The sequence below is a fragment of the Colobus angolensis genome, unplaced genomic scaffold, assembly GCF_000951035.1.
Source record: "Colobus angolensis palliatus isolate OR3802 unplaced genomic scaffold, Cang.pa_1.0 Scaffold112, whole genome shotgun sequence".
NCBI lineage: Eukaryota > Metazoa > Chordata > Mammalia > Primates > Cercopithecidae > Colobus > Colobus angolensis.
In genome coordinates this window covers 9,053,928-9,075,319 of record NW_012112253.1, presented here as the reverse complement: position 1 = coordinate 9,075,319, position 21,392 = coordinate 9,053,928, and the positions used below count along the sequence as shown (strand labels likewise).

At 40.7% G+C, this 21,392-nt stretch overlaps 1 protein-coding gene and 1 long non-coding RNA gene across 3 annotated transcripts in view; both read left to right on the top strand.

Annotated features, from left to right (window-relative positions):
• CHD2 (chromodomain helicase DNA binding protein 2) overlaps positions 1-21,392 on the top strand; it is a 146,771-nt gene that overhangs the window by 23,571 nt on the left and 101,808 nt on the right. For both annotated transcript variants that reach the window (XM_011958054.1, XM_011958059.1), the window contains 3 exons: positions 13,995-14,226; positions 16,887-16,973; positions 18,650-18,711. In XM_011958054.1, the coding sequence (XP_011813444.1) occupies positions 13,995-14,226; positions 16,887-16,973; positions 18,650-18,711 (381 nt within the window). The remainder of the gene's footprint in view (positions 1-13,994; positions 14,227-16,886; positions 16,974-18,649; positions 18,712-21,392) is intronic.
• Positions 18,976-19,862, top strand: LOC105523256. The gene is made up of 2 exons (XR_001003565.1): positions 18,976-19,353; positions 19,668-19,862. It is a non-coding gene; the product is annotated as an uncharacterized LOC105523256 (long non-coding RNA).

The following is a 21,392-nucleotide window of genomic DNA, read 5'->3' as shown; positions in this document are numbered from 1 at the left end:
ACTACAGGCACATGCCACTGCACTTAGCTAGTTTTTGCATTTTTTGTAGAGATGGGGTTTCGCCATGTTTCCCAGGCTGGTCTTGTACTGGGCATGAGCTGCCATGCCTGGCTATATGTATATTTTATTTAACGTGAAAGTCAGTATAGCAGAAATGTTAGTAACCCTCCTAAAGTTAACCAACTCGCTAAATGAACTATTACATAGGCCTCTTCCTTTAAAAGCCTGTGGATGACCTTAGATCCTGCTGTTCTTACTTATTATTTATTTTTTTGAGACGGAATCTCGCTCTGTTGCCCAGGCTGGAGTGCAGTGGCGCCATCTCTGCTCACTGCAACCTCTGCCTCCCAGGTTCAAGCGATTCTTCTGCCTCAGCCTCCCTAGTGGCTGGGATCACAGGCATTTGCCACCACACACCCAGCTACTTTTTACTATTTTTAGTAGAGATGGGGTTTCACCATGTTGGTCATGCTGGTCTCAGACTCCTGACCTCAAATGATCTTCTCACTTCGGCCTCCCAAAGTGCTGGGATTACAAGGGTGAGCCACTGTGCCTGGTCCCTGCTGAGCATTTACTGCCCATGCTGTTCTGTTCCTTCATTTCAGTTTTGTGCTTACCAAGGATTAGTAGATACATCTTGAATTTGTTTATGCTGGTTGTACAGTCACGTGTTGCTTAACAGTGGAGATACATTCTGAGAAGTATGTTGTTAGGTGATCTTGTGGTTGTGCGAACATCTCACTTACACAAACCTATATGGTATAGCCTACTGCACACTTATGCTATATGGTATATAGCCTGTTACTTCTAGGCCACGACTCTACAGAGCATGTTATGATACTGAATGCTGTAGGTGATTGTAATACAATGGTAAATATTTGTGTATCTAAACAGAAAAGGTACAGTTAAACTACAGTATTACAGTCTGACGGGATCACTGTTGTATATGACATCAGTCATTGACCTAAACTTTCTTATGTGGTGCATGATACTTTTTACTTTGCATTTAAATTAAATAGCAAGTCAGTAGGTGAAATGATTATGAGAGGTTGTTTCAGTGAAAACTAAGTTGAATGCTTTAGGAAGACTAAATAACAGCTAGCATGTATAGTACCACCTAAGAATCTAGAACTTGTTCTGATTCCTTTGTATATGTATATTTGTGTAATTCTCACAACTCCTGAGGTACACATGCTTATCCCTATTTGCTAGATGAGAAAATTGAGGCACAAGGAGAGTAAATGGTAGAATTGGGATTCAAACAGTAGCAGTTTGACTACAGGATTGATAAAGATCTTGTGAAAAGTTGCTGTCAAATTAATGGGTAAGAGGAAACTTAGCCAGGTGCTGGCTGATGCTTGTAATCCCAGCACTTTGGGAGGCTGAGGCTGGCAGATATTTGAGGCCAGGAGTTTGAGACCAGCCTGGCCAACATGGTGAAACCCCGCATCTACTAAAAATACAAAAACTAGCCGGATGTGGTGGCGCATTCCTGTAATCCCAGCTACTAGGGAGGCTGAGGCTGGCAGATCACTTGAGGCCAGGAGTTCGAGACCAGCCTGGCCAACATGGTGAAACCCTGTGTCTACTAAAAATACAAAAATTAACTGGATGTGGTGGTGTACTCCTGTAATCCTGGCTACTAGGGAGGCTAAGGCAGAGACGCTTGAACCTGGGAGGCAGAAGTTGCAGTGAGCTGAGATTGCACTACTCCACTCCAGCCTGGGCAACAGAGTGAGACTCTGTCCCCCCAACCCCTGTCCAAGAAAAAATCAACAACAAAAAAGAAACTATATGAGACTGGGGAAAATAGTAAAAATCTTGCATAATTGTGTGTAGATTGCTTCTTTTTAAACACTTTGCATTTTAAAGAAACAATTAAAATCACAGTGCATTGTGGATGTGACTGATGCCAGACACACATTCTGCTGTTCAAAAGACCATGACTACATCAAAAGATTCTAGTTAAAATGTTGCCCTGAAGTAATAATGCTCATGGGGATAGTATAAGAAACAAACACACAAAGGTGGGTAGATGGGAGGTACTGGAGGCCTCAGAACTTCACCTTTGTGCAGTTTGTCCTCCATTGCCACACATGAACTTTGGATTTGGCCACAGTTTTTGAAGATTTGTGCTTTGCTTCAAGTTTGTATTTTTTGTTGGAAACTTAGTTCCCAGAGAGGTTTTGCATGAGAATCACTTGGAGAATTTTAAAAGCCAAGCTCCCTGTCTGATTGGATTTAGGAGCCATGTAGTAGGTTTGAGGAATTGTCCAAAGCTCTGGTGGGTCTGTGGCGCATAGCTAGGCTTGAGAACTGTTGTGTTTATCTGCCCTCTGGGGAAATAGTTCTTGAGTGTTGACAATCTTGAGACGAGTCTGGCTCTGTTGCCTGGGCTGGAGTGTGGTGGCGCAATCTCGGCTCACTGCAACCTCCGCCTCCTGGGTTCAAGTGATTCTCCTGCCTCAGCCTCCGAAGTAGCTGGGGTTACAGGTGTGTGCCACCACGCCTGGTTAATTTTTGTATTTTTGTTTTGTTTTGTTTTGAGACAGAGTCTCGCTCTGTTGCCAGAGTGCAATGGAGTGCAATGGCGCCATCTTGGCTCACTGCAACCTCCGCCTCCTGGGTTCAAGCGATTCTCCTGCCTCAGCCTCCAGAGTAGCTGGGACCACAGGTGCCCGCCCCCACGCCTGGCTAATTTTTTGTATTTTTAGTAGAGACGTGATTTCACTATGTTGGCCATGCTGGTCTCGAACTCCTGACCTCGTGATCCGCCAACCTCGTGATCCACCCTCCTCAGCCACCCAAAGTGCTGGGATTATAGGCGTGAGCCACTGGCACCGGGCCCTGACCAACTAAAATGGTTAGTGTGTGTTCCATTTAGATGCAGGTTGACGTTCAAATAGAGGCAATATATGACTGGTAAATTGTAATTTCAAAGGAAAGCAGTAATGGGTCAAACTCTTGGACTGTTCTCTTTCTTTCCCTTGCTTAAAAAAAAGTCTGTTCCATCTGAATCTAGCTCTATATAGATGTTCAAATCCTTAAGTTTACTTGCTAAAAATCACCTGAGGTGCTTGTTCAACATATTCCCAGGTTTCTTGCTGGAAAGTTAAAAAATTCAGCCATTCTAGGGTTGTGTCCAAGAATCTGTATGTTGAACAGCAACCTCAGTTGATTCTTGTACTGAGGCAAGTTTGGGAATAAGGTTAGTGTGGGACAGGGTTTCGATCCTTTGTGTTCTCTTCTGCTGCTTTTTTAGCTGTAGAATCTTGGGCAGGAGCGTCTGAGCCTGTTTCTTCATCTTTTAAAACAGAGTAAGAGTAGTACTTGTCTCTTAGGGAAGGAAGTTCAAATTTAATAAAATGATACTTCTAAGGCAGTGGTCTTTAACTAGTAGCAGGTTTGTCCCCTTCCATTACCCTGGACATTTTTGCTTGTCACACTGGGGATGGGGGTGCTACTGGCCTCTAGTGGGTAGAGGCCAGAGATGCTACCAAACATCCAAGAGGGGGTATGAGACAGCTCCCCACAATAACAAATTATCCAGTCTCAGGCATTTATAATGCCACCAGTAGGCTGTGCACGTTGGTTCACACCTGTAATCCCAGCACTTTGGGAGGCAGAGGTGGGATCCCTTGAGCCAGGAGTTGGAGACCGGCCTGGGCAATTTAGGGAGATGCCATTTCTACAAAAAATGTAAAAATTAGCTGGATATGGCAGCACACACCTATAGTCCCAGCTATTTGGAAGGCTGAGGTGGGAGGATTGCTTGAGTCCAAGAGGTTGAGGCTGCAGTGAGCTGTGATGGCATTGCTTGCACTCCATCCTGAGTAAGACCCTGTCTCCAAAAAAAAAAAAAAAAAAAAACCTATGATTGAGAAACCGTGCTTGCCATGGTGAATGTTGGTTGTTAGTAAGAAAGTTGAGGCCTTTTGTGGTTTCTTTTCTGGCCTGATCCAGGAAGCCCTCTTACTCCCATGACGTTATGGGCATACGTTTCACATTTATTATTGGGATTGGTAATCAGATCTTTTAATCTCCTTTGAACTTTGGGAGTTGCTGAAAGTACCATATATTTTATAGAAGTCTAAAGTTTATAACCTAAACATTAGCTAACTAAAGACAAGACTCACAGGGCTGAAAGGAACTCTTGGTCAAATTGGTCCATCTGTCCGTCCTTAGGGCTTTAATAGGTGTAAATATGTTGCCTGAGGTGGTTAAGTATTCTTTTGTTAATGAATTCTGGGGAGAACTCCCCTTGTAACTGCTTTCACAGCTTGGTTATTTACAAAGACTTCGTTTTTACCTGAATAGAAAGCTTCCTTTGTCTTTTGTATGTTAGCGCATTGCCAGATCCTGATTAGGTAGGTATTTGTGAAGTGCTTTATCTAATTTGTACCTTATCTAGGCTTCTTGATAGAATACATGTTTCTCTAATGTATGCCTGGGTGCTAATAGTTTGGTGCTATGGAAACTACTCATATTTGGTTATTGGGGAGCAGAAGTAGTGTGCATGAAGAGGCTAAGGTGATGCCTGCCTGGCTTCAGCTGTGAATTTTAGAAATATACTTATTAAAGGTAAATTTTTTTTTTCTCTCTTTACCACTGGATTTCTTAATCTGGGAGGTACTTGATGGAATTCAGCCTTTTTATCCCTTGAAATTATAAGCAGCATTTTGTGTACACTTTTTCTTGTACATGTACCTTTTTCTGCTGTCAAAAGATAAAATTTCAACAAATTGAGTATAAAGATCTAATTGGATTTTATTGTTGATTAACAAATTAGGTAGCACCCCATCTATAAAAAAAATTGTGCCCATGGGGCATGGCGGAACAATCGATTTTTATAAGGTTGAGCAGGAACAGGGAAACAACATAGTCCAAAAATGTGGGTTGTTTAACATCAGGTTACTTGAGGTTAATTTGCTTGTAAGGGTTAAAGCAGAGGGAACTTCTTATGCCAACTCAGACTGCCTGTTTAGGGATTTGGGTATCTTCTCTCCTGAAGGTAAGGTAAACAGTTTAGAAGTTTAACATGAGTGACTCCATTTTGGTTTGGTCTGTTAGGGTCTAGGAGCTCAGTCCAAATTAGTGGCCTTCCATAGATTCTGTTTAACACTGGAAGGAGGGTCCATAGTGTTGCGTGTGTTAGGGTGACTACTGAGAGCACTGATGAGTCCTGGGGAGGGCCTGCATCTTAGAACTGATCAGTTCTAAATGTTACAAACAGACCTCTTTTCTCAGAAATTAAGAATTCGGAAAAGTTCAAGGGATACAATTAAAGTTTTTTTTTGTTTGTTTTTTTTAAAACAAAGTCTCGCTCTGTCGCCCAGGCTGGAGTGCAGTAGCTCGCTGCAAGCTCCGCCTCCCAGGTTCAGGTGATTCTTCTGCCGGCCTCCCGAGTAGCTGGGACTATAGCTGGGACTACAGGCGCTTGCCACCATGCCCGGCTAATTTTTTGTATTTTCAGTAGAGACAGGGTTTCACCGTGTTAGCCAGGATGGTCTCATCTGACCTTGTGATCTGCTGGCCTCGGCCTACCAAAGTGCTGGGATTACAGGAGTGAGCCACCATGCCCGGACTAATAAAGTTTTAAAATAAAAAAGTTGGACATAGCTAGGGTCACTTTTATGATTTTGGCATAAAATAGCTAGAAAAATAAAAATGCAACATACCTCCCTAACAATTTGCCCACAAGGAAATTCCTTGTGGACAAAGAACTCAAAGCCATCCCTCTGTTCACCTGAGACAAATGCGTATGTGATTGCTACCTCTGCCCTGTTGTTTTGCTAAGCCATACTGATGCATAAATGACTATTCCTCTACTCTCTTCTCACATGGAACTGTGTATTCAGTGAAAGGCTGATCAAGAGACTTAAAAGAATGCAACCGTTTGTGTATTATCTACCTATGACCTGGAAGCCGCCTCCTCTGCTTCAGCTTGTCTGGCCTTTCCAGACCAAACCAGTGTGCATCTTACACATACTGATTGATGTCTCATGTCTCCCTAAAATGTGTAAAAACCAAGCTTTGCGCCATCACCCTGGGCACGTGTCAGGACCTCCTGAGGATGTGTCATGGGCATGTCCTTAACCTTGGCAAAATAAACTTTCTAAGTTGATTGAACTCTGTCTCAGATACTTTTGGGCTCACAATATTTACAGACCTAATTCAGCCCTAATCTAGCTGCTGCATTTAGTTGCATAGTGTGAATATTTCACGTTTTACTTTTGCATTTTCATAAATGGGTATATGGATTATTTAGGTTTTTTTGTGAGCAGAGCTCTGAATATTTATTTGCCTCGTCCTATACAAGTTTGATAATTTGTCTATGTTACATGCCCACAAATTGAATTGCAGGATTCATACACTTTTTTTTTTTTAATTGGAATCTCACCCTGTTGCTCAGGCTGGAATGCAATGGTGCGACCTCAGTTCACTGCAACCTCCACCTCCCAAGTTAAAGCGATTCTCCTGACTCAGCCTCCCGAGTAACTGGGACTACAGGCGCGTACAACCACGCCCAGCTAATTTTTGTATTTTTAGTAGAGACGGGGTTTCACCATGTGGTCCAGGATGGTCTCAGTCTCCTGATCTCGTGATCTGACCGCCTCGGCCTCCCAGATTGTCAGGATTAACAGGCATGAGCCAGTGCGTCCCGCTGATTCATATACATTTTAAAGGTTACTGGTTATTCTTACTATTACTTAATACTATGAGACTTTAATTTCTGCAAAGTAGATGAGTGCAAAATAGCCAGTTATAATGTTTCCCAAATTAACAGAGGTTTAGTTATTTTAAAAATGAGTTTATTGGCCATTTCAGTTTCTTCTCTGTAATTGCATATCCATTTTCTTTGCGCAGTTTTTGGTTAGATTTTTGATATGTAATTCTTCATATGTTGTGTATCTATATCCTTTGTTATGTGTACATTGAAATTTTATTTCCCAGTCTATTGTCTTTTAACCTGGTTTATAGTAATCATCTTATTCTGAAGCAGCATAGGAGTTGAACTAAACGTGGAGATTTTAAAGAACTACATCCAGTATTCTTTACCAATTAGAAATGTGTGGCCGGGTGCGGTGGCTCATGCCTGTAATCCTAGCACTTTGGGAGGCCGAGGCAGGTGGATTACCTGAGGTCCGGAGTTCAAGACCAGCCTGGCCAACGTGGTGAAACCCTGTCTTTACTAAAAATACAAAAAAATTAGCCAGATGCAGTAGTGCGTGCCTGTAATCCCAGCTACTCTGGAGACTGAGGTAGGAGAATCCCTTGAACCCGGGAGGTGGAGGTTGAGGTGAGCCGCGATCACTCCACTGCACTCCAGCCTGGGCTACAGAGCGAGACTTGGTCTCAAAAAAAAAGAAAAAAGTGTGACTAATTAGTCTTCTTTGCTTTTCCATCTTCTTAAGACACATAGAAGTGACTGAGAAGGAATAGTTACACAGTAACTTTGGTTTAATGATCAGTTTAACTGAAGAATGTATGTAAATAAGGGCAGTGATACCTAACGCTGATAGTTGATAGTGTGGATTGGATAATTCAGACTATGGGGTGACACACACATACACTCTTGGGCTTTGTCTTTATATGTAAGGATTGGGAGAATTTCTGTATATGCCTGACACATAAGTACTCCATATATATTAGCTATTGTATCACCAGTAGGAAGTTAGCCTGGAAGTAAGTTTTACAGAATTCCAGCGTAGATTGCTTTGTGTTTTTTTTTTCCAGATTTTGCTTTCACCAACAAAAACACTAAGCTCTGCCAAGCAGTTTTCGGCCATTTTGTAAGTTAGGAAAATAAACACTAAAAGTGAAATGGCGGCTCTTAGGCGGAGCTCCCACAGACTTGCTCCTTTTAAGTGGAATGTTGCTGTGCTGCCCTCTTGTGGTCATTTTGGAAAAGGCGATTAAAGAATGGAACAGTAACTTAATGGCTGTCGTTTCAAAGCCCGGTTGCAAGAAGGTTAATCACTCCATTTTTACCTACTTCAGAAAGTAATTTGAAGAGATACCAATTCCTTTTTGTCCACAAGTAAAAGGAAGTGGTAAACTTTTTTCTCATCAGCATTTATTTTTGATTGGAATCTGAATCCCCAGTTTTGACTTGTTCTTTTATCTGTGTATTATATTTTCCTTTTAATTATTAAGTAAAAAATTATAAAAGTTGTTTGCAATTTAGATGTTGAATAATTTTCAGATAGTTGTTTTTCATGAAGATTCTATATATATGTTGGATAGTCATTCCTGAAAATCCAATGTTTAATTGCCCTGTAAGAAGTAAGCCATTGGTAGTCAGCTAATTTTATTACTTTGTTATTTAGGTGAAAGCTTAAAGGACTCCACCCACTAATTTAGTTTGACCCTTTCTATTAGTCTTGTGGGCTTTCTGCCTCCTGTACTAAACCAGCACTAAAGCTACAGCTTAGTACTAATAGTATTTACTATTATAATTATTAGGTATTAATGGCAATTCATAGTCTTTTAGGAAATGTGTTTTTAAGGGAATAATTCGAATATATATATATATACACACATATACATATATATATATTTTTTGAGATAGAGTTTGGCTATTGATTCCTGGGCTGGAGTGCAGTGGTGTGATCTCAGCTCATTGCAACCTCCACCTCCCGAGTTCAAGTAATTCTCCTGCCTCAGCCTCCGAAGTAGCTGGGATTATAGGTGCATGCCACCACACCTGGCTAATTGTTTGTATTTTTAGTAGAGACTGGGTTTCACCATCTTGGCCAGGTGGGTCTTGAACTCCTGACCTCAGGTGTTCCACCGGCCTCGGCCTCTCTGTTGCCCAGGCTGGATTGCAGTGGCGCGATCTCATTTTCCATTTCCAGTTTATTTAGTGATTACTCCTCTTGTGAGAAGTATGAAAATTAAGTAATGCCTTTATTAAGACTTTTTTTTTTTTGCCTTTAAGCAGTTCCTCTCCTTAGTATTTGTATTCAGTCTTACATCTGATTTTCTGGTTTCAAAAACAATATAAAAACACTTCTTTTTTTTTTTTTTGGAGATGGAGTCTTGCTTTGTTGCCCAGGCTGGACTGCCATGGCACGATCTCGGCTCACTGCAACTTCTGCCTCCCAGGTTCAAGTGATTGTCCTGCCTCATCCTCCTGAGTATCTGGGACTACAGGTGCACTACCATGCCCAGCTAATTTTTTGTATTTGTAGTAGAGATGGGGTTTCACCGTGTTAGCCAAGATAGTCTCCATCTCCTGACCTCGTGATCCTCCCATCTCGGTCTTCCAAAGTACTGGGATTACAGGCGTGAGCCACCACGCCTGGCCTAAGAACACTTTTTTAAAACACTCGTTCAAATCTTTGCTTGTTTTGTATAGGGTGGGGTGTACTTGCAGCCCTTGCTTTGGATTTAACTCTTATGGTTAGACATATTTTAGACAGTTGACTAGTTTAGACATTAAAAATACTTAAGGCATATATTGAAGTGCTGTGAATTCACTACTAAGCTTCACTACTAAGTTTCAGTCATAAAATGTCACCAGTATCATTCCCTGAGCGCATCTGCCTCCATCAACCCCTAAAGGTAAATATGGTTGTGAACTTGGTGTTTATCTTTTCTTGGGTTTGATTTTCATTGTTGTTATTTTTGAAATTACACAGGTAATCCATGGAGCTCACAAATGTACTTCAAATAACCCATCCCCAACAGAATAAACCAATGTTAGCAATGTGGTGATTAAAATGCATTTATACACATAGATATGTGCTGACAGAAATACGGCTTTTTTGTTTTTTCCCCAGAAGGTATTGTATGCATTGTTACATTTCTAGGAATCACTCTCCTACACAGACTCAGAAACACATAGCTACACAAGAAGATATGTGGAAAGATATTTATGGGTACAGTCAACAGTTTCGAAATACAAATACTCTACTCAGAAATACAGAAATATGGAAAGTGTATCAAGGATATTTGTAACCTATTGATTAAGTGAAAAATCTGAAAAGAACCTAAATGTACCATTAATAGGGGAATGTTATATAAAATGTAATGAATTTATAGTATAAACTAGTTCAAAGGGAATGAGATAGGCATCTGTATAGACATATCCTGATGCGGGCATTGGCATTCCATTGCATCCCATCTGCAGTGCTTCCGGCTTTTCAGCACAGAACAGTAAACATTTCTAGTTGGACTGTTCTAGTTATCTTCAGTAAACTAATGCTGCCTTTTGTGGGTCTTTAGTTGGTAAAGATTTTCAGTCTTTTTGTTGCCACTGGAGTGTTTTTTTTCCTAGGAGTGTATAGACCTGTTGTCCTGTGACAGTTTTATTGGCGGTGATTGCCAAAACATGATTCTATTCTTAAACTTTCGTCTGGAGTTAAACATTGTAGTAGTTGAGAAACTAAATATGTTATTTCATAGGGGAGGCAAATTGTACATTCTAGCGAATGAATGTGCAATTGAATCCTTCTCTAATATACCAGGCACAGAGAACATCAAAGGAGATGTGCTTAGTTTGCAAGTTTATTGGGGAGGTTGACAAGCGGTCAGATTACTTTGTAGTATGGGACAAGTGGAGGCAAGGGAGTGTAGATGGTAACAGCTGCTGGAGCTTTGGAGTGAGTCTTTCTAGGACAGCATGTGTGTCATTGCTAAAAGTATGGATAGCCAGCAGGGCATGGTAATTGAAGCTCAGATTTGAGATGTGGCTGCCTGTTTTCCATCTCAGTAGTGGTAACTGCTATGACATATGTCAGTATTGTGAAAGTATCTGATAGGTATTGAGCTTAGGATAGGAGACCAAAGGATGTTTTCCAGGAGAAGGTGATACCTGAGGCCTCAAAATTAGAGAGGTATTTAGTTTGCTGTGTCGGCATTGGGTGCAGGAGCTAGAGGGGAGCAATGGGGGTGTCTGGAGCAGTGGGGGTGAGGGAAGAAACGATTAAGTAATGTTCTTTGAGAAATTGTCAGAGGCCAGGTTTTATAGGGCATGCTGAAATTGGTTGTTTTCAGTGACCCGAAGACCTGGATGCCTGGGAAGTAAACAAGCCTTCAGCTGCCTTTGCTATGGGAATATAATTTCCAGGTATTGCCTTGCCTAACATCCCTTTCAAGTAGACTGCCCTTTCTATTAAATAAGTCCCTTCCTTACTTATGAGGAAATTCTGGAGCTGTCTCTGTACATGTCTGTCCATGAGCAAATAGTGGAGGCAAAACTAATAAATTCCAACTAGTGTCATGGATTGTGGGGTGACGACTCACTAATGGGTGTTAGCTGGGGAGAATTTTGTGTTAGAAGGGGAATCTCAGCTTGGGTGTGATATGCTCGGATTTCCTCTGTTTGGGTAGGGCTTTTGCATTTATAGGGCACTGCTTTCATAGCTGGCATTAGATGCTCTCTTGACACTACTGGTAGATGTCACATAGGTTGATACAGGTTAAAAGATGACACAGGCCTGAGGTGATCTAGGACTGAAATGGAAACTGCGATGCCAGAGCCCACACCTTTTAAGTGATCCTGTCACTATCCAGCTCTCCTCTTTTTTTTTTCTTTCCTGATGTCAACCTGCCTGGTCACAGGTATAAAATAAGTGACTCAGATGCTTTGGTCACCTGGACTAGTCAGCTTGGACTGTGCAAAGGGTTAAAGAGTCAGTAATTATAATGAGGTCTTGAAACTGTTGAGTCACTTGTGACAGGGATGCCTGTTTTGGGGCCTTGTATAACAGGGATAAGAGTTAAGTTTTCTGAGTCTCTAATCTTTTGGACCCCTAGAGTAAAATAGAAATGAGCTTTAGATCCACACTTGGATTGGAATCCTGGCCCCCTCACCCTCTTCCTCAATTTCTAGTTTTGTCCATTGACCAAGTTACATAAAAGATGTCAGTTTTTTTCATCCTTCATATGGTGATAATAATGCCTAAGAGTATTATTCTTGGGAATAAGCAAAATAATATATATACACACACACATCCATATATACACATACATACATATGTAAAGTACTTAGCCTAGTGTCTGATACCTATTAGGTGATCAGGAAGTTACATGGTTTTTCTCATCTTTCCCCCCTTCCCAGTGTTGGGAACCTCCCCCCGACCCCTGCTCTCCCATTTTTTTCTCATTGCTTCCTCATGGTAACTGAAAGGCCTCCGTATTGTAATGTGCTGTGGATCGCATGGTGTTATTTGGGTCAGTCCTAGTTTGCAGTGTACTGCCCTGTGCACCTCTAGAAGATGCAGTGATGGTAAATATAGAGCTTCCCTTTACCCTTTCAGGTTTTGTGCCACGTGTCTTATCTCCTGACTTCTGAACTCAGGGACTTTTCTGTTAATGTTACTGTAGGTTCTGGGTTTTTCCTTGCCCGCCTCAGAGCAAAGATAGGTAGTTTTCAAGCAAAAGAGTAGAGTGGACAGTCCACCTCTTGGTGTAGAGTCCATCCATTTGAGGTCTTTTTGCTTCAGAGTATCTTCCCCTCTACCAGCGTGCCCCTCAGTTGCTTTGCACCATTAGAGGAAGATGAGGATATTGCTTTCTCTGTGCTTGAGGTTGATACTCTATCACCCCTCAGTCTCTGTGGTTTCTGGTTTGTTCCTTTAGCTGTCATCTACCTGCTTAGATTGCTGCTCCCTACGGGATGTTTGGAATGAAGAAAGGAAGGGAGATGTGTGGAGGCCAATAGCAGTCTTCATTGGGTTGAGTGTTCTCATTAGCATCAGAGTGCCCTTTTTGTTTACTTGTTTCTGTTAAGTCTACCACTTCTGAATCTCACTGCAGATTATAAGGCAGGGCCTCTGGATTGAGGTTAATGTGTATAAATTTTTACAAACTACCCCAGATGAATCTCATTTGCTCCTATTAGTGAGAACCGCTGATTGGATAATTGCAACCAGTTTGCATTCTTCCTCTTTGGGTAAGATGCTTTGTTTTTTTTTTTTTTTTGTTTTTTTGTTTTTTGGAGACAGAGTCTCACTGTGACACCCAGGCTGGAGTACAGTGGCAAATCATGGCTCACTGCAGCCTCGACTTCCTAGGCTCAAATGATCCTCCCACCTGAGTCTTCTGAGTAGCTGGGACCACAGGCACGCACCATCATACCCAGCTAATTTAAACATTTTCTTGAAGAGATGGGGTTTGCATATTGTCCAGGCTGATCTCGAACTCCTGGGCTCAAGCAATCTTTCTGCCTAGGCTTCCCAAAGTGTTGGGATTATAGGTGTGAGCCACTGTGTCCAGCTTAGTCGGTTTTTTTTTTTTGGAGACCAAGTCTCTCTCTGTCTCTAGGCTGGAGTATAGTGGCGCAATCTTGGCTCACTGCGTCCTTTGCCTCCTGGGTTCAAGCGATCCTCCTGCCTCAGTCTCCCGAGTAGCTGAGACTACAGGTGTGTGCCACCAGAGCCAGCTAATTTTTGTGTTTTCAGTAAGACAGGGTTTCACCATGTGGTCCAGGATGCTCTGGATCTCCTGACCTCTGATCTGCCTGCCTTGGCCTCCCAAAGTGCTGGGATTACAGGCATGAGCCACCACGCCCAGCCTGCTTGGTTTGGTTTTGTTCTGTGTTTTGTTTTTTTCTTGTTGTGAGGGGAATGATACTTAGTAGATAAGACTTAGTGGATTCATATCTATCTGGTTTCAAATCATATTATGTTAACTAGGTGTGAGAGTTAAATACTTAAGAGCCTCAGTTCAGCCTCATTTGAATGAAGGGGACAGTAATATCCATGTTCAGAGTTTCTGTCAAGAGTCTGTCCATAGAAATCACCTGCTCTGTAGCATCATGTAAACATTCAGGAAATGGTAGCTATTGGGGATTTTCAGAATGGTAGCAATAACATTATTTGGAATGTAAAAGTATAAATGTGAATTTGAAGATTTTGGTCTTACATTATCAGCATTACTATCTGTAAATGTTTTACCATGAGAATTTTTTTTCTTTTTAAAGCAGATTCGTGTGGCAGTTCTTAAATATTTTTAAATCTCTCTCTTTCTTTCTCTCTCAAAATAAGTCACTCAGCCTCTGAAGAAGCTTCGGGTTCAGACTCAGGCAGTCAGTCGGAAAGTGAGCAGGGAAGTGATCCAGGAAGTGGACATGGCAGCGAGTCGAATAGCAGTTCTGAATCTTCTGAGAGTCAGTCGGAATCTGAGAGCGAATCAGCAGGTTCCAAATCCCAGCCAGTCCTCCCAGAAGCCAAAGAGAAGCCAGCCTCTAAGAAGGAACGGATAGCTGATGTGAAGAAGGTATCTACTTTGCCCTATAGTACAAATGTGCTGCTAGCCTAGGACAAGCTAGCAGACCTTTATTGCTTATGAAAACTCATTAGTATATCTTGATAATGAAACCTACAGCCATTTTTTCTAGTAATATACAGTAGGATATCTGAGGATACAAATGAAGACTTCTTTCTGCTCTATTAAGGAAAATAAATTACCTGAACCGTCCAATTATAGGGAGGAGAGACAAATTTTTATATGCTTGGTTTTTAACTTTATTTATTTATTTTTGAGACAGAATCTTGCTCTGTTGCCCAGCCTGGAGTACAGTGGCGCAATCTTGGCTCACTGCAACCTCTGCCTCCCAGGTTCAAGTGATTTCCTGCCTCAGCCACCCAAGTAGAAATTACAGGTGTCCGCCACCACGCCTGGCTAATTTTTGTATTTTTAGCAGAGACTGGGTTTCACCATGTTGGCCAGTCTGGTCTTGAACTTCTGACCTCAGGTGATCCACCTGCCTCGGCCTCCCAAAGTGCTGGGGTTATGGACCTGAGCTACCACGCCCAGCTTAAAATATACTTTTAAGGTTAAAGTGAGCAGTTCCAGAGTTAATAATGTGTAGTTACAGATTGGATGGACCTACAAGCCAGTCAGAATGATTGGAGTGTGCCTTTGATAATCATTATCCTAAAATGAGAACTTTTAAGGAAGGCTCTTGGTTTTCTGTGTACACATCGTTTTCACATGTTAGCTCCCTGCCCTCCTCCAAAAGCTTATTACTCATGTAAAAGTACTCAGTAGTGAGTAACTCCACATGGTAGATTTTTCATGGAAGAGTTGACTTAGATATCAGCTCTCAAAGGCACAAATAAGAACACAAGATAATTTTAGGATGTAAATATTACAATATATGCTGTAATAAAGTCACAGTAGTTGAACTAGAATGCCTATCTGATGTCTTGGAGTGATAAAACTAGTTGATGTAGTAACACTGAAATGATTTAGCCCTCCCGGTTAATAAGGGCTCCATGAAAACCTGTGTTGAGTAAAACTTTCATAGCTCTAGCAGAGGTCCACGGGTGGGCATGGGTAGACAGGCTAGAGTAAAGCGCTCTTTTCCCTCCTTCCTGTCTCTGCCAGGTTTTTTCAGAGTGTTTTATGTTTACTGCCTCTTCCTGTATTTCCCACTACTTGGTTATTCCTAACTCCTTCTGGTTGGACCTTTTGTCCTTTAACTCCAAGGTGATGCTAAGGCCATTACAGAATCTGTGGACTTGGGATTACGTGATTACATTGGATTCTAGTTGTAAAATGCCTATTCCTGGGCCATCTTCTTTTCTTTTGAAGCCTTGATTTTCTTCAGCTTACTTCATCATTTTTATGTTGTTGTTAAAGTCATTGTTGATAATGTCCTTTCTTAGTGACATTCGGATCATTTTTCATAAAGATAAGACAGGATCTTGCTCTGTCACCCAGGCTGGAGTACGGTGGTGCAATCACAGATCACTGCAGCCTCGATCTCCTGAGTTCAAGTGATCCTCCCACCTCAGCCTCCCAAGTAGCTGGGACTACAGGCACGTACTGACACACCTGGCTAATTTTAAAAATTTTTTGTAGAGACAGAATCTCCCTATGTAGCTCAGGCTGGTCTTGAGCTCCTGGACTCAAGCTATCCTTCTGTCTAGACCTCCCAGGGTGCTGGGATTACATGCCTGGCCCTACCCTTTTAAATGCAAGCATTTCACAAGTCTCAGCTAGTGGCTTCTTTTGTGCATGTTCTGAGCCTTACTTTTCCAAATATTCTCATGATGTTAGCTGTCACCTGTGACTTGATAACCCATATTTCTCATCTCAGCTTTTACTACTTGCTTAATTTCTGTTATACCTTTTCATGTCAGTGTTCCACAAACCATTCAAATTCCTTTTGCTGCTATGTGATTCTGTTAAAAGAATACAGAATATACTTAGTAGTAGTTATCTCCGGGTAAGAAAGTGAAAATGATTTTTCTCCTCAACTAATCTGTCCTTTAAATTTTTTAAATCACTGGTGAGGATTGTTGCAGATCTTAAAGGTTGTTACAGGTCTACAAAAATCAGGGCTTAAAGGCAAAGGACTAATTACTGCTACAGAATAAAAATAGATGTATTAGAGAAAGGGTGGCAGTGGTTCTCCTTCTGAGAACTTCTAGCTATGTGTTAGCAATGCCTCATCTGCATTTATCTGGGATGTTACATGACCGAGGAACTTAAAGAAAAATAAAAATTCCTGATTCTAATTAAATAATTAGACTTAATGGGGGCTTTGCTTCTTGTATTTTCAGTTTCACAGGTGTGTTAGTGCAGTCAAGACTGAAACTCAAAACAGTAGGGAATTTAAAATTTATCAGTAAATACTTTGTCTTTAGTGGAAGCAGCTGCTGTCTCACCTTGCCATATTATTCAGCTGTATGTTTATATTTTAATGATGGGTAAGCGGTATACCATGTAGAGTTATAGCTATTAAGTAATGAAGACATTGTTAAACTAATATTTCCTAGAATAATAGGCCTATTTTCAAAATAAATAAAACTAGCAAAACAATCCTTTTGATATTTGGTTACTTGAATTCTTTTCCATTGCAATAAATGTTTGATAATAATAATGGGGGTCAAGAAAAAAGATTAATGCATGGTCTCTTAATTTTACAGATGTGGGAAGAATATCCTGATGTTTATGGGGTCAGGCGGTCAAATCGAAGCAGGCAAGAACCATCACGATTTAATATTAAGGAAGAGGTAAGGAAAAAATGTTTTAAGGGCATGCATTTAAACTCCCTATCTTCATTCTTTCTGACTGTGGTATATGTTACCATTAAAAAGACTGAACTTCAGGCATGGGGGTTAAGTGACTCTAATATGAGCTATCTACGAACAGATACAGTAAGGCAAGAAGTTAATAATCAAATAAAAGAATCTAACCAGAAAGATCATATAATAGTGATTTTTTTAGTAGAGTATTATACAGAATTGACCTCAAAATTATTTATTTTTTAGGTTGTTTCCTCATAGTGAAAATTGATTATATAGCGAGAAGTTTACTTTTTTAAGGCCCTAACTTTCTAAATCTCCTAGATTTTTATTAAATGGGTAACTTGTTTGGTAAACAAATAGCAATAAAAATAGTTTTGAATTTGTTCCTGAAAGAGGAGGGAGTGCTTAATTAATGTATCTACTTTTATTTAACTTCTTAAATTTGGTTTCCTTGCTCATTTTTAGTGTGAGATAATGAGTTTCAAACATACTTAATTGTGAGAGATTGAATAGATTGGTGATTTTAAAATTGATATTCTATACCAGGCTTGGTTGTCTATAGAATCAGACTTCTTTCACCTTTCTCATTTTGTGTGATGTTTTTGTGGATTCTTATTCTGAATTAGATTTATAGACTAGATCCTGAAGAGAGGTTCTTTTGTCTCAATGAAATGTCCCCTTTCTGCTTTCTTAGGAGGACTTTGCTAGTCTTAGCTATATAATGAACTTCTGATGAAAGTTAAATATTGATAGCCACAGGTCAGTGAGTTGGGTGTGGGTTTTTAAATAAATGTACCTTAAAAATCTAATTTATCCTAACATCTGCATTACATTTGTGGTTTTATTTTCAGTGACCTCTGAGCTGGTTTGTCTTTGCTTTTGTTTCCCATAGTGTCTAGCACTAGGTTACTGAGCCATGTTTGTTAAAACCAATCACATAGTTGTAGAAATCTTTTCCTCTTTTATATATTAATTAACACATTCTCTGTAGGGTACAAGATTAACAGCAATAGGAGTAGTTTGCTATTTTCCCTAATTTTGGAGAGAAAGAGCTATTGAAATGTCTGTGACTGTAAACTTTCTTTGGCCTAGTGCTGTTAGCAGAGCACTGTTGGCTCATGAGTGAACATACTCTTAAATGAGTCTAAAATGAATACTTCAGTAGTTGGTGCCTTTAAGGCACACTGACTAAATGTTGTGGCATTTTTATTTGATATTCTAAATCTGCAGTATCCAGTATGGTCCCCACTACTCACATGTGGCTTTTAAAATTCACATTAGTTAAAAATTCCATTTATCAGTCAGATCAGTCACATTTTAAGTGCTCAGTAGTCACATGTGGCTGACGGGTACTGTATTGGACATTGTAGATATGGGACATTTACATCGTTACAGAAAGTTATTGGATATTGCTGTTCTGGAAGTCAAGCTGAGATAAATATTTCCTGACTTTAGAGATAAGTCAGTAATAGCAGAGAGAGATTAATTTTCAAATCAAAAGAAGAGGGAGTTCCACCAAGCAAGTGCTTAGGTTTCTTTCTGTCTAAAAGCTCATATTGAATAATGGTATATTGAGTAGATTGTTGATCCAGGAGATAGTGTTGTCCCTAAGAACTGTGAATTAAAGTCTGTAATCATTTTTCCCCCCTCACACACTGAAGGCAAGTAGCGGGTCTGAGAGTGGGAGCCCAAAAAGAAGAGGCCAGAGGCAGCTGAAAAAACAGTAAGTCTTTCATGGGGGAAATTATTCAATCTAGTAGTTTCAAACTTGTCAGCATTTCTAGGACTGCCTTCATTGTGTCTTTAGTCTACTCCAGGTCCCTTAGTCTGCTTCTGTCTCTCTTTACTAGCTCGGGTGACTATCTACCCTGACCTGTTGCAATAGCAGCAGCAGCATTGGAAACCCAAGATTCTCAGTTTAACACATGGAAGGAGTCCACTTATACTCGGGTTGTTGTTTGGGATCAATCTCAGCTGCTTCCATTGGGTTAACCCAATTAGCCCATTGATTTTTTTCAGAAAAATATATATAAATAACAAGTACAGAGGTATTTGGTGTTGTAGTAAGCAAGGAACAAATGTAGATTTGCCATTTTTATGGCAGAATTATATTGGCTGAACATCCATTTTGGTAAGAAATTACGTATTGTTGTTTCTGTATAATTTTAATACTGCAGTTCATAAGCCAGAAAAATTTAATTTGTGGACTTAATGTGAAGTTTCTTTATAACATAGATTTATATGTTCATTATTTTTTAATTTAAAAAGTTCTTATTTATATGATACGAAATTATTTGATTTTTTTTTGAGAAATGATTTTTAAAGTCATTTTTTGGAGAGGGTGTGAATCCTGTTGACAATCTGAGTTCTTTTTTTTTTTTTTTTTGAGACGGAGTCTCGCTCTGTTGCCCAGGATGGAGTGCAGTGGCCGGATCTCAGCTCACTGCAAGCTCCGCCTCCCGGGTTTACGCCATTCTCCTGCCTCAGCCTCCCGAGTGGCTGGGTCTACAGGTGCCCGCCACCTCGCCCGGCTAGGTTTTTGTATTTTTTAGTAGAGATGGGGTTTCACTGTGTTAGCCAGGATGGTCTTGATCTCCCGACCTCGTGATCCGCCCGTCTCGGCCTCCCAAAGTGCTGGGATTACAGGCTTGAGCCACCGCGCCCGGCTGACAATCTGAGTTCTATAGCTTCTCTCGAAAATGTAGGTATTCAAAACTTTGTATACCAGTTCAGGGGTTCTCATGTTAAACAACTGTCCATGGCTTCTATTAAGAGCTCTAGGTACATATTCTGTGTTGGAAAAGATTATTAATCTTTAGTAAGTGGCCTAAGGCAAGTCATTTGAGATTTTAAAACCCATTTCCTCATCTCCAAGAAAAAGTAATACTGTCTCCCCAACAGGATTATTAGAAACTATGCTAAGATTTTGTTACATTAAATAAATGTAGGGTATTACAGAGCCTTACAGAAAATTCAAGTACTTAATATTGCCCTGCTAGAGTGCATTCAGTTTTCATTTGTGTTTTGGAGAAATAGTAACTGTAAGCAAACTGCACTTGTCATCTTAGAAGGCTTTTGTTCTACCCCAGTCTCATGGTCTGGTTGGGAGACTATTATCTGCTTACTGGTCTCATGGCCTTTTGAGTATCTTTCCTGAAATGTCCACCTTGATTACACGCTGGGAAATCAACACATGTAATCCTTACTTCACTATCTGGCTACATTCCTTTGGTCTCTTGACTGCAAGTTAAATGGTGCTGTGCTTGAATTCTTGACTTCCTATTTTAATGGCCTTATTTGTGTGTGCAGAAGCCAGCGTTTTTTTCAGTCACTGTGTAATACATTGCACTTACTCTGGCTCATATTCCTGTCAGCCTTTTTTTTTTTGGAGACAGGGTCTCACTCTGTTGCTCAGGCTGGAGTGCAGTGGCTTGATCTCAGCTCACTGCAGCCTTGGCCTCCTGGACTTAATTCACCCACCTAAGCTACCCGAGTAGCTGGGACTACAGGCGTGTGCTATCATGCCCAGCTAAGTTTTTAAAAATTTATTGTAGAGACAGGGTCTCAACTATGTTTCTCAGGCTGGTTTCAAACTCCTGAGCTCAAGCAGTCCTCCGGCCTCGGTCTCCTGGGATTACAGGTGTGAGCCACTGTGCCCCACCACTTAACAATCTTAAGAATTCCCCAAAGTTGGCAACCTTCAGTAGCATATGTGGACCTTTCTTTTCCTGAGTAGAACTTCTTAGTTCCTTGCAGAGTGGGATCTGTCTTCTTTCTCATATTGCTTCCCTACCCTAGGGCTCTTCCATAGGAACTGCCTTGGGCTGAGGTAGGAAGTTCCCCTCATGTGCGTGTGTTTGGACACTGGGCTAGTCTGTCTTCCTTTCTGCTATTCTCTGGCCAGCTGGTGAGTATTGTGGATTTATAGAGAGCTCTTCCCCTGAGTCACCAGTTGAGCTTCCTGAAAGATTAATTAGAGAGGAGGTCTTGTAGCTGCTAACACTCAAGTTGCAAGGCACAACACTTTAGGAGGCTTCAGTGATCCAAGCTGAGCAACTGTAACATAACCTAACGTGTGGGCCCGTGCATTTCAGAATTGAGAGAGACTCACTCAGAGAGTGAAAGGTTTGAAATATTGGCACAAAGAAACGCTTTTCTGAAACCCTTCAGATTTTATTCACACATTTTAGAGTTTTTAAGAAGGGACAGTTTTGTAAAATTGGTTTAAAAAATTAATTCTAAACTTCAGGAAAGTTGCAAGAATGAAAGTGCAGTACAAAGGACACCTTGTATACTTTACCCAGGTTACCATTTTTCCTTCATTTGCTTTATTGTTGTGGGTGCTATTTATTTAAGAGAGAGGGTCTTGCTCTGTCACCCAGGCTGGAGTACGGTGGTGCAATC